General features: G+C 41.0%; 1 protein-coding gene across 2 annotated transcripts in view; it reads right to left on the bottom strand.

Annotated features, from left to right (window-relative positions):
* Positions 1-14054, bottom strand: part of nav1b (neuron navigator 1b) — a 126958-nt gene that overhangs the window by 52360 nt on the left and 60544 nt on the right. For both annotated transcript variants that reach the window (XM_010899261.3, XM_020055711.2), the window contains 2 exons: positions 11168-11270; positions 1830-2192 (listed from right to left, as the gene is read on the bottom strand). In XM_010899261.3, coding sequence (XP_010897563.2) covers positions 1830-2192; positions 11168-11270 — 466 coding nt within the window. The remainder of the gene's footprint in view (positions 1-1829; positions 2193-11167; positions 11271-14054) is intronic.

Genomic DNA, 14054 nt, shown 5'->3' with positions numbered 1-14054 from the left:
TTCACCTTACTTTAAAGAATTAGAAAAAGGGCATCATTGCCCAAAGCCCAAAGTATCTCTTTAAGCCAATGTTATACAATATTCAGTGAAGTCATTTTTATCTGTAGCTTGTTAGTAGCATGAAGTGACTTTCTCAAACCCATTTACAGGAGCACAGGCAAGCACTGATTCCAGGGGCTGTGAATGTGTTTGAGTCAGTCCCGCCCCTTTCCGTCCCGGAAGTTCGATGCGGGTGTGTATAAGTGAATGAATAGATGCCCACAGCTGCCGGTGACACAGCCAGCTCAGCAGGAGTGCGAGTAATGAAAGTAATTACTGCATCACTCGAACGTGATCTGAACTCATTCAGACCCATTTAGAGCTGGTTTCCTTGCTTTTCAATGTCAAAGGCAGAATGTATTGTTTCAGCAGATCATGCCCCTAGATCTTGGAATAGCTAGGAACTCAGAAAAAGTGTTTTGGATTACTTTAGACACTCGAATTAAGACAAACACACACATCTGCAACACAATATATTTTACCAAACATTGGGTTTTATCCAGAGGAGGATTCACATTGGTAATACCAGTTAGTCGCACACACGTTGCTCCTCATTACACCAGACGTTATAGAAAGTTCTGCAGGCATCTTGCAGAGAGAATACATGCTTATTCGTACACGACACGTACACACACACACACATCAAATATGCTGCTGTTACTGTTCATAATCAATTCTGTTTCCCAGTTTATTCTCACCCATATGTAGATCAGAGCTGTCCACCTTGTTTCTGGAGAGCTATCATCCTGTTGATACTCTCCAATCAGAATTTCGCAAACCTGATTTTAATAACTACCGGTATGAAAAGCTCATTGGGTTCATTTGGGTTCAGTCACAACAGAAGTTGGAGGCAGCAGACGGTCTAGTGGTTAGAGAGTAAGGCCAAAACCCCAGAGGTTGCTGGTTTGAATGCCCAATCAGCCAAATGTTGTTGTGTCCCTAAGCAATCCACTTCACCAAAGCACTCATGAAAAGACACACTCTGGATTACAGTTTGTGCTAAATGACCTACAGTACAGTAGCTTTCCAGGATGAAGGTTGTGCAATCCTTAAACATTTACTATTGTGCATATCAACTCTGTATCACTACCTCTTGCATTGCCGATCTAAGGGGTATTTCTTTCCGCTGCTTTTTAACTTTGCATGTTTGAAAAGTGCTCATAAGTAGGCATTTCACTATTAGTCTTGTATAAATTGTAAGAATAGATTCCACTGAGCAGAATGCACCTACAGATAAGTATGGATGCCTAATAAACACAACCAAGATCAAGCAAGAGAAACTAGACAAACTGTTGACGACAACGCTGTGTGCAAAAAAGCTCCTTGAACAACTCAAACTGAATCCTGTTGCTACTCTGTGACCAACATACTTTGGTGTGTCAATGCAGATTTACCTATAGGTGAGTTCTAGCTCTGGCCCAACACACCAATGTCTGGAACCAATCAGAACGTTAGATTGTGTTCACATAACATAAATTGTCAGTTCGGACTCGCTTGTTGGAAGGAAATGTTTGTGGGCGTGGCTCGGCGTTTGACTGGAGCAATGCAGATATATTTTTTTTACCCACAAACTGTCAGTTATACAATGGACTCGACCATAGGTGTCAAACTCATTCTAAAGGAGGGCGTGCAACATTTAACTCATGCCTTGCACTTTTGATTAAGATTTCTGATTATTTGGGAACTTCCTTCTCATGTTGTTTTAAGCCTAATCAATATCTGAAATTGAAAAGATGCTGGTACTTGGCCCTCAATGGCATGACTTTTCCGCCCTTGGTATAATCCCTTACCCATTGGCCAGATTGTCATCATCATCCTCAGGCATGCTCTTTCCCAGCAGATCGCTGTCGCTCAGGTAACCAGATTTGAGATCGGCATCATCCATGTCCAGCCCTTCGATGAGCTCGATTCGGGAGGAGTGGCTGAGCCGGCTGGAGACTCGGGCAGGCATGGTGTGGGCCGTGTACTGGGAGCCGGCCTTGCCACCCTGGTAGCTGCTACTGCCCGTGGATGAGGGGGCATCTCCAGCCTGGAGACGGGGGCTGGACTGGCCGTGGCGCCAGGACAAGGGTGAGGAGCGGTTGGAAAGACTGGACATGCTTCGGGCGTTGGTCTCATCGCTGTCGTAGCAAATGTTACTGCTCTCCAGACAGCTTGGGAAAGAAGAGGAAGAATTAAATGACACAGAGGAAGTAAACTTTTTGTTTGCTGGACTTTGATAATACTATTACACAATGAATTATACAGGGAAAAGCTATATCCAATATATTTCTTGCCCTCTCTGTCAGCTGGCATTTAAAGAAATCCATCCTGACACACAGTCTCTCCTGACCCAGATAGAGCTGTACCATTCAAACTAAGCCTTCAGCAATGCCAGTGAACAGTGTGTGGCATCTGCTAGCTATAGGGCAAATCGTACATACAGTATACTATAAATATAAGGACATGGCTAATATACTTATACGTATTGACCTACCTTGGATTTATTCTCATTTTGTGTTACCAAACAGGATTTCAAGTGACTTAAAGGTGCTCTATGCAGTATTTTCCATTCAAAAAATCCGACAATAACCCTTACATACCATCAGTTAACGTAAAAAAAACCCAGACTCTGGCATAGTGTCACTTTCCCCACTGACATGGTTGCAAGTAAAACGTAGAAGGCCGGGATGTTCGTAGGCGGGTACTTCCTTGAAGGTGTGTGAGCTGAAAGTTTTGTTTGGGTTCACGTAGCCTACACTGAATGCTCCAGAAAGGAAAATATATGCAACCAATGCGAGCACAATGCAAGACAAATTAGGGTACATTTTGCATTTCATGGTGAGACCAGAAGTTTGTGTGTACAGTGATGCCGAATTGGCTGCCTTTCTACTTGACCAGTAGGTCACATCACCTTATTTAGCTAGTTGGCTAGATAGTCAATGAAATCTATGTATAAGTTACTAGACTGATGATGACAGAGATACAATTATACTATGTAGAAAATAATTTGATGTTCTTGTTCTGTTTGTATGGTCGCCCGATAAGTTTTAGGAAGGTTTCTCCAAAGTCTTTGGTCGAGACAATAAGCTAACATGCTAAATTATGTCCAGCAGACACTTCTTGATTCCATTTCTTGAGGGAAAAGTGTTAGAACCTTGTGTTCTCTGCAACATGTTAAGAAAAACGAACATGCATTTTGGGTTGTTTGACTAAACCTTGTGCATAAGCGAATATTGCTTGGAAGAAGCGAATATATTGCCTTTTAGCTAGATTTAGCCTTGTGCAAACAGGTCAAAGTGGCTAGATAGCCATCAACGGGTCTCTGAAATATGGCAGTGCATCTAACGCAATAGATAGCCCAGATGACGTTTTTATAGATTTAACTGTTTACTTCTGTTTTTTTTTTAACTGTTTTTCTGTGTTCTGTAGTTATGGAAAGCGCCCATCAATTTTAACCCCATTTGAAATGAAAGCCTGTGTTGTTCCAGCTTCGACGGTTGGAGGTGACACTGCTTCTTGAAAAGAACTGAATACCAGAACAATGGGCCAACATTACTTAGTCCAGGTGTACATAGTATGCCCTTAGTAATGTCAGGTCCTAATGGAGTTACAGAGCCGATAAACAACTCACTGCTGATAGGTAGTGTTAAATAATATAGGGCACATTTAATAGCAGCAATTTTATCTGAGTTTTAAGATCTTTTTACACCTGGATTAAGTAATGTTGGCCCATTGTTCTGGTATTCTGTTAATACATTTTCAAGCAAATTTAAGTGAGAGCTACATTCACTGAATTCTCTGCAGGCATCTCCAGTGTTCATTTGGTCTTATGTTTTATGTTACTGCTCTGCTGAAAGGTGAACTCCTCTCCAAGTGTCAGATGTAAAGCAGACTCTGTGTTTAGCTTCTTCATGTTTATTACATCCTGAAAAACTCTCTGCCAAAGACAAGTATACCCATACCACGATCATGCCTCAATAAACTGTGTTGCTGTTTTAAAGTCACTGACTGTCTCATGGTGTCATCCATGAGCATGGTGAAATCGCTGAGCAGTTTTCTTCCGACTGTGTCTTTAATGTGTCTAGATAGTTTGATTATTCATCCGCGGAATAATTATTAACTTGGAGAAGCAGAAACAGAGAATGGGGTAGTCATTTTAAAACAATGGAAACCCTTATCATAACCCTTACTATTTTACAGAGCTTTTACTCTTCTGCAAGTATGATATACAGTGCCTTGCAAAAGTATTCAGAGCCCTGAGCAAATCTCTCATATAACTGAATTACAAGTTGGACATGAAAATGTAATTCCAGATTTAGTTATATTAGTTATATCAATCTATCATTTTAAAATGACATTGGTTTTATGTTAGGAAAAACATTGCTTGCATAAGTATTCAACCTTGACACATTAATATTTGTTAGAGACACTTCAATGAGAGCTTTAAGTCATCGGGGTTAGTATGTACCAGCTTTGCACACATTGTAGGAGGGATTTTGGGCAGATTTCTTATAGGCAGATTTGCTACAGGTTGATTGGTTGTAAGACACTTGTGGACCAGGTCACTGTTATGCTTCCTGGCAAACTCTACAGTAGATGTGCTTTCAGAGGGTAGATTTTGAGTTAACTTTTTTCTTGCCACTTTCCTATACAGACCAACATATTTCTTTTTTAATACATATTTAATATACATATACAAAGCCATAGTGTCAGCCAGTAAAAAGTGAGTCAATATGGAGGAGAGAACAGTTAGAGTACAGTTTGGACTAGAGAATATTTCTAGTTTAGACCAGAGATCTGCTCTAGTGTTGACTAGAGAGCCAGTTTTGGTTATATACTAGAGAGTATATTTCTAGTTTACACTAAAGAGCATATTTCTTGTTTAGACTAGAGGTCATGGTTCTAGTTCAGACAAGAGAGCAGTTCTAATTTAGACTAGAAAACCATTCAAGTTTAGAGTAAGGTGCAGTTTGAGTTTAGACTAAAGAGCATTTCTAGCTTAAACTAAAGAGTATTGTTCAAGTTTAGACCAGATGAGTAGTGGTCGGCTCTAACTGAAAGTGGGTCATTTTTGCAATGCCCTCCCAACGGTGAAGAGCTTCTGCTGAGTCTGGAGATTACATAACCAGATGCACCAACCAGACTAGGTGAATAATGCAATGCCTGCCTTAGACCATGTGGGTGTTTTTTTTCCTTCTGCTATTTCTGTACTTCTGTAGATGGATAATTAATAAACAGGGACTGTTAGCTCTATCTGCCACAGGAATGCTTTCCAATTTTCACAATGCTTCATTAGAATAATTAGTTTACAGTAAGATGTTTGAAATAGTTTAACGATTATTAACATCGTTTCAAACTCAAATCTGGACCTTGTAGCCAGTTCCACCCCATTTATTCATCTCAAACCTCTAATCAGGGACTTATTTAGACTTATGACACCAACTAGGTGCAATTAAAATATACACCAATCAGCCATAACATTATGACCACCTGCCTAATATTGTGTAGGTCCCAAAACAGTCCTGACCCATCGAGGCATGAACTCCACTGGACCTCTGAAGGTGTGGTATCTGGCACCAAGACGTTAGCAGCAGATCCTTTAAGTTCTGAAAGTTTCGAGGTGGGGCCTCCATGGATCAGCGTTGTTTGTCCAGCACATCCCATAGATGCTCGATGGGATTGAGATCTGGGGAATTTGGAGGCCTTGAACTAGTTGTGTTCCTCAAACCATTCCTGAACCATTTTTATCCTGCTGAAAGAGGCCAATGGTCACAGGGGTCAGTAATGGGCACCCTGACTGGTCTGCGGCTACGCAGCCACATACGCAACAAACTGCGATGCACTGTGTGTTCTGACACCTTCTATCAGTACCAGCATGACCTTTTTGAGCTATAGTAGCTTGAGCTACAGGTAGCTCGTCTGTTGGATCGGACCACACAGGCCAGCCTTCGCTCCCCAAGTGCATCATTGAGCCTTGGCCACACATGACCCTGTCGCCCTATCGCCGTTTTTCCTTCCTTGGACCACGTTTGATAGGTACTGATCACTGCATATCGGGAACACCCCACAAGGGCTGCAGTTTTGGAGATGCTCTGACCCAGTCGTCTAGCCATTACTATTTGGCCCCTGTCAAAGTCACTCAGATCCTTACACTTGCTCCTTTTTTCTGCTACTAACACATCAAGTTTGAGGACAGAATGTTTACTTGCTTCCTAATATATCCCACCCACTGACAGGTGCCATGATAACAAGATTATCAGTATAATTCACTTCACCTGTCGGTGGTCATAATGTCATGGCTGATTAGTGTACACTGATGAGTCAAAACATTATGGAAGTGAATAACGTTGATCATCTCCTAAGAAGGGCATATGTCAAGGTCTGGGTGGATTAGATGGTAGGCGAACCATTGGTTCTCATAGTTGACGTGTTGGATGTGTGAAATATGGGCAGGAGTAAAACCCTGAGTGGCTTTTACAAGGGCCAAATTGTTGAGGCCAGAAGACTGGGTCAGGGCATCACTGAAACACACAGCAGACAGAGTGCCCATGATGACCCCTGTGACCACCGCCGAAAGTGTTTGTACTGGACCTTGGAGCAGTGGGTCTGATGAGTCACGTTTCATTTTACATCACGTGGATGGCCATGTACGTTTGCACCGTTTACCTGGGGAAGTGATGGCACCAGGATGCACTGTGGGAAGATGACAAGCCGGGGAAGGGAGTGTGATGCTCTGGGCAATGTTGTGCTGGGAAACCCTGGGCCTGGGCATTCATGTGGATTTCAATCCAATTGAGCATCTGTAAGATGTGTTGGACCAACAAGTCCAATCCACGGCAGCTCCACCTTGCAATTTATGGGACTTAAATTGCAAGGTGTCTGCTGCTAATGTCTTGATGCCAGACACTACAGGACACCATTAGGGGCCTTGTAGAGTCCATGCCTCAAGGGGAAGTGTGCTGTTCTGGTGGCACATGAAGGACCAACAGCATATTAGGCAGGTGTTCATAAAAACAGCATGTTTGGCAGGTGTTCAACAAAAAAAAATATATTCAGTGTGCACAGGACCTCAGACTGGGGAAAATATTCATTGTTCAGCCCATCAATGACCTGAAGCACATAGCCAAGACAACGCTGGAATGTCTTTGGGACAAAGTCTGTAAATGTCTTTGAGTGACTTAGAATATTTGTGGGGAGGCTTAAACATCACAGTTCACAGAGGATCCCCATCAAATCTGACAGTGCTTGAGAGGATCTACAAGGAAAAACGGGACAAACTGCCCAAATACAGGCATGCATGTTGCTAGCGGCATATCTAAGAAGCTGTGATCATTGATAAAGGCGCATCTACAAAGTACTGAATAAAGAGTCTGAATACTTATGTACATGATTATTTCTTTTTTAGAATTGGCACATATTTAAAAAAAATATATATATTTGTTATGCTTAACCAAAAAATGCCTTAATTTAATGTCTTCCTCTCTAATTTGGTTTAAATTACAAGCTTTACCCAGGCTTGTACACAGAACTACCTTTTGTGTTCCGTGAATTAAGAAAGAAAAATTCAGAATAAAAAAAACAAATATACATTTTTAAATGTTTACATCCCAGAAGATATTTAATAATTAGCATTGTTTAATTCACATAATGCCTGCTCCCTGCCAAAAACACTAATAGTATTATTGCTGCAGCTCAGCTGTAAAAAAAGAAAGACCAAGATCTGAAACTGAATTTGCTGTATAGTAAGCAAAGGTAAAATCAATAGTACTAACTGAGAAAATGTGGTTTCATATATTGAATCAAACTGAAAAGCAGCATTGTTTCTTGCCTGAATACCCCAAAACATTTTTGCTCCAGACAAACGCTAGTTCAAGCCCATGAATGTTAAAGGAAAAGTTTGACCTAAATTCATATTTGGGTGAACTAACGCTTTCCTTGATTTGTTCTTGAAGACCCATGGAGTAATTTTTCACAAATAGCCATTATTCAACACTGTCCAAGCCTGGAATTAGCATTATTTGCATTGTCCAAATTCATGAATTGAAACTGCATCCTGAGCAACAAAAGCTATATTGCAAGCAGAAACCTACTCCAAAAAACTACCAACTATGACTCCTGGAGTTGTTCCTCTCAAAGAACCAGTCAACTTTGTATTCCCCAACATAATGTTTTCATTTTCACTATACACTCACCTAAAGGATTATTAGGAACACCATACTAATACTGTGTTTGACCCCCTTTCGCCTTCAGAACTGCCTTAATTCTACGTGGCATTGATTCAACAAGGTGCTGAAAGCATTCTTTAGAAATGTTGGCCAATATTGATAGGATAGCATCTTACAGTTGATGGAGATTTCTGGGATGCACATCCAGGGCATGAAGCTTCCGTTCAACCACATCCCAAAGATGCTCTATTGGGTTGAGATCTGGTGACTGTGGGGGCCATTTCAGTACAGTGAACTCATTGTCATGTTCAAGAAACCAATTTGAAATTATTCGAGCTTTGTGACATGGTGCATTATCCTGCTGGAAGTAGCCATCAGAGGATGGGTACAAGGTGGTCATAAAGGGATGGACATGGTCAGAAACAATGCTCAGGTAGGCCGTGGCATTTAAACAATGCCCAATTGGCACTAAGGGACCTAAAGTGTGCCAAGAAAACATCCCCCACACAATTACACCACAACCACTAGCCTGCACAGTGGAAACAAGGCATGATGGATCCATGTTCTCATTCCGTTTACGCCAAATTCTGACTCAACAGAAATTGAGACTCATCAGACCAGGCAACATTCTTCCAGTCTTCAACTGTCCAATTTTGGTGAGCTTGTAGCCTCTTTTTCCTATTTGTAGTGGAGATGAGTGGTACCCGGTGGGGTCTTCTGCTGTTGTAGCCCATCCGCCTCAAGGTTGTGCGTGTTGTAGCTTCACAAATGCTTTGCTGCATACCTCGGTTGTAACCAGTGGTTATTTCAGTCAAAGTTGCTCTTCTATCAGCTTGAATGCAGTCGGCCCATTCTCCTCTGACCTCTAGCATCAACAAGGCATTTTTGCCCACAGGACTGCCGCATACTGGATGTTTTTCCCTATTCACACAATACTTTGTAAACCCTAGAAATGGTTGTGCGTGAAAATCCCAGTAACTGAGCAGATTGTGAAATACTCAGACCGGCCCGTCTGGCACCAACAACTATGCCACGCTCAAAATTGCTTAAATCACCTTTCTTTCCCATTCTGACATTGAGTTTGGAATTCAGAAGATTGTCTTGACCAGGACCACTCCCCTAAATGCATTGAAGCAACTGCCATGTGATTGGTTGATTAGATAATTGCATTAATGTGAAATTGAACAGGTGTTCCTAATAATCCTTTAGGTGAGTGTATAAACACCATTTCCCGACTGAACTAATACTTCCTATGTTTACCAGGCAGTTCTATTCACAATGGTATCTATCTGTGTTTCGACTTAACTTTATTGAGCACCTGGAACAACCACTTAGCACTTGCAAGCTACCGAGTACATCACAGCCGAAAAACAAAGCCTGGGTGTGGTTGCTATAGAAAATAGTTTGCATATTGCCAGTTTGAAGTCACTAAATTCCGCTGGCTGTTTTGTAATTATGCATTTTAGAGAAACCCTATGCTAGTGCGACAGATTACTGCAGTTAGTTTGAAGCAATTTTTTTTTGTTACTTTCCGCTTGCAAAAATATTTAGTTGCTCGAGACACACCCAAATTTGAATTTAGATCAAACTATCACTTTAAGTTTCTTCTCTATCAAGTAGTAAGGATCGGAATGTCTCCAGGACGATATCTAGATCACATAAACAACACATCCGTTCTGATTGTTCTGAGAAACTGATGTGCTCAGTCTGATTGGTCACGGCTGGTACCAAACACACATGGGTAAAGTAACATTTGGGTACGTCTCCCTCGCTTTTATGATCAAAATAATAAAAGATGTTACAACAAACCCACCAGTTTCGTCTTAACTGCAATGGAAGAAGTCTAACCCTAACCTAATGATAGTGTAGCAGATTTGAGTTTGAGTCATCATGCAAGCATCAGTCTCATTTTGGAAGAATCTTTTGAGGCCTTCAATTGACAAGATGTTGATTGTGTTATGAACAGTGTGGAGCTTGATATATAAGGGTCAGGGCTTGGTGGGCTTAAGCTCAGTAACTGCCCATATGGAGTCATTGCAGGATGGAGACGACTCCCAGGCTGTGGTAAAGAAAAGCTTTATAATTACATCAATTGTTGTCTGAGGATGTTTGTTTCCTGTCTTGTTTTAGCAGCAGGTCGCACAGCAAAATATTTGACTGAACATTCAATGAAACTGGTGGGAGTTCAGTGCCCTGTCTCCAGTCGATATTGACCAGTGCTCTAGAGATTTGGTAGCCAAGGTCAAAGAGTCACAGTTTTTAGATGGTGTCTGTCAGCCTCCGGAGGAAGGCTATGGAAATTCAGTGCTCGTATCTGGGATGGAACCCCCCTAGGACATCAACAGAACACATCAAAGAGAGACTAAGAGGCAACTGGAATATTGTTAGGCAGAGCACATACTGTTGAGCTGGAGATAAGAAGCAAGCAAAATGGCAGGTATACAAGCATCGAATATGGAAATACTTTATGCTAACAAACTTCTTTTTGTTTCTGCCCAGTTTCTTCAATATCCTGTTGGATTAGGCTCCAATGTCTACTGTTATTGTGATCTCATTGTGATAGAGACAATCCAAAAGGAAAACCGGACAAAGGGTTTCCCAGAATGAGCCAAAAAGCAAGAGTCTGCTTAAGAGAGATGGACAGCAATAGTTTGACCATGTGGCAGATAGCGAAGAAATTGACGAGAGCTGTGTAAACATGATTCTAGGTACTCTATCAATCTGTTAACTGTGTTTTATGTGTGCAACAGTATATTACATTTCTCAAACAAATCCATAACTATCTTGGCTTACTTGTAGTTCTCATCAAGCTGACCTGATTAAACAATTATATACAGCTGAAGGGAGGGAAGTCATTTATTTGCAGGTGAAACTTTGGTGAAAAAAATGAAAAAAAGGCAGGATACTCTGTGTTTTGCAAATGTTCTTTAGCATTATATCCCATTCACGCATGTCATCAGAAGCACCCACTATGAACTTACCCATGACTGAGCTGAGCTCCCCGTAGACTAGACATGGTATCTTCCAGGTTCTGTCTTAGGTCAAGGACATTCTGCACTGTGCGTTTTCTCTGTGACTCTGGGTCTGTGGAGAGATTACATGAGTCCCTATGGTCAAAAACACAATGCAATCACATATCCCATGCATCACTGTCAAACTGTTGGGTTATATTCCCTCGAGACATCCCAAAGCTCTTCTTCTCTGGAATATTTTTCTCCAAGTACCAGCTATTGAATATATTACATTTTAAATTTCCCGAAGACTGAGCTGGAGTATTTTGAATAAATGCCACTCATAAAAGGCAGTTGACTTTTAACAAACAATAGGCCTTTAATTCTTTTGTATTCCAGAGTGAATCCATTGTTGTGGCTGTGGCATGGTGACAGGTGTTGTGTTGGGGAGAAGCATCCATGCTGTGCTCACATCGTTAGGCAGACAAATGTGACTCCCTCAGCTCCCTCACCATGGCAACCGTGCTACAGCCCTAACCGTGAAAGCCCCGCCCCCCCCATTGAATCCTGACATGGTACAGTCCTAGCTGTGAAACACTGATGACAGACACTGAGTGCGTACTAGGGCAAAGCGTCTGACATTCTATGAAAACTGCAAGCCCTTTAGCCTCCCAATAGAAAAGACAAGAAACGCGTTTTCCAAGATGAGAGCATGTTCCTGCATACATTAAGTCAATTATAGCATCAGAACAACAATGACAATCTCACACGGTTTCAAGTCAGCCACTTTCCCTGCACCCAATCACCTGTTTACAATAATCCATTGTAGATCATGGCCAAATAAAACACAAATATAATATGTAAGATGTGACAAATGGGGAATCTGAAAGCCAACTAGATGGGCAGTGGAGAAGACATGACCGTCTGATCCTCAGTCAATAACATGGAGCCATTAGCCATGTTCTCTGTCTCATTTGTTGAAATGAATGACCGGATTCCACACTGACCATTTACAGTGAAGAAGAGAGATGTGGGAAATTAGGAATTGCCTTATTTACTATGAAGTATAGTTGACAGCTACATTCATGATCCCATGAGAGACTTACCAGTTATCATCTGTTGTATTAATTGTTGGCTGAGAGTCATGTACAATGGAGGAAACGTATCGTAAATAGTGGTCTGTAGGCATTAGTTCTTCACTCTGAGGGCAATTAAGCAGGATGTGGAGAGGCTGAAAATGGCCTGCCATTGTTAAATAAAAATGCATGTCTATATTCACATCTCTTTCAACATTATGGAAGTCTGGATATGGAAGAAACTGCTACTGTAAGCTAAAAGTAGTTTATCCTTCAACAGCTGTCACCTTGCCAGGGTTCGTATGGTCATGGAAATCCTGGAAAGGTCAGGAAATTTGAAATTTGACAGGCATGGAAAGGTGTTTGTAAACAAGAAACCAGACAAGCCTACTTCAGTGTTGCCATATCGAGATTCAAATGCGGGTCGCCCACGTGAAAGGCTGTGTCATTAACCACTACACCATTTGCCTCTATCCTAAACAAATCCTATTTTCCCACTGCCCATTTTAATAGTTAGTTGGCCATTTGTGAATGACATTGTTACAGTTAAACTGACTAACATTTCTTACAAAATGTACCTCCACCACAAATAGCGCCTATGTATGGAGTTTGCGACTGGCCGTTCAACAGCGTATTAGCCAGTAATAAGCTTTACCTGTTTCTACTAACTTACTGGAACAGAATTGAGCAATTGCTAGCGTGTCTGCCAAAGCTATTTAATTTCATGGCATAAGAACCTATTTTTTCTTTCATGGCAAAACAACATACTTTTTTATTTAATTTGTGAATTACATTTATACAATAACTATCAATAAAGGCGATGATAACTAACTTTCTCATCAAGTGGAAAGACAAGAGAATGATGGGATCTACCAGAAATAATTAATAAATATTGTTGCTCTCAATAGATTCAAACGAAGGTCTTTCATGAGAGGCACTGTCTTTAACCACTACGCCAAGGCATTACACGTTTTAGCAATCGCTAGACTCCATTGAGGATTGTGTTAAACTGACTAACGTTTCTTATTAAGTTTACTTCCACCATCGCGTCTATGAACTGTATTGCTTTTGCCACTGGCTGTTTTAACAGCTTATTAGCCAGTAATAGGCTTACAAGTATCTACTTACTGCCTAGGAATAATCATAAGAATTGAGTAATTCCTAGCGAAAATGAAGATGAACTTTAACATGCCAGAAACAGTCGCAATATAACCGTATACAGTTTCAGTTAAGGCTTACTATAACGTAACTACTATATGTTAAGCCAGCAAAGTTTTCGTCTATACGTAATAATTCATGATGCATAATTTGCTTTGCCTGTGAGGAACCTATAGTTCACAAGTCTGCTTCTCTAACCACTACGCTATTTAACAAGAGTTCATCAGTCAATCAGTCAGTGAATCACTCACTCAGTCACTCACTCACTCAGTAAGAGACGTTCGCTCTTCTTGGCCGGCTCTGCTTACGCGGTCCGGCAAAAATTAAAAAACAGAAATTATTTATTTTCATGTAGTTAAATATAAATATTTAAATAAAAATTATCTACATATCTTCAAAGAACCAGAATATGTATCACTGCTTGTGCACAAGCTCGTTATGTTACACTGAAGCTGAATTCCCCGTGTACCTTGCCTCTGATAACTGCTGGAGTTCTTGTGGGCTAATTCCCATTTTTGTACTTGCTGAACCACAGTTTGTCTCAGATTAACAACTCTCAAAATGTTCATATCTTTTACCTCACACTAACGTTGTACTGCACTCCAGTAGTAGCCAGCTAATGGAATGTAGCCAGCATGTTATCTACAACTTGCTAAGAAGTAATGCCAGTAATACCGTCACAT

The sequence above is a fragment of the Esox lucius genome, chromosome 17, assembly GCF_011004845.1.
Source record: "Esox lucius isolate fEsoLuc1 chromosome 17, fEsoLuc1.pri, whole genome shotgun sequence".
NCBI classification, from domain to species: domain Eukaryota; kingdom Metazoa; phylum Chordata; class Actinopteri; order Esociformes; family Esocidae; genus Esox; species Esox lucius.
The sequence above is the reverse complement of the archived record's forward strand: the minus strand, read 5'-3'. Positions and strand labels throughout refer to the sequence as shown.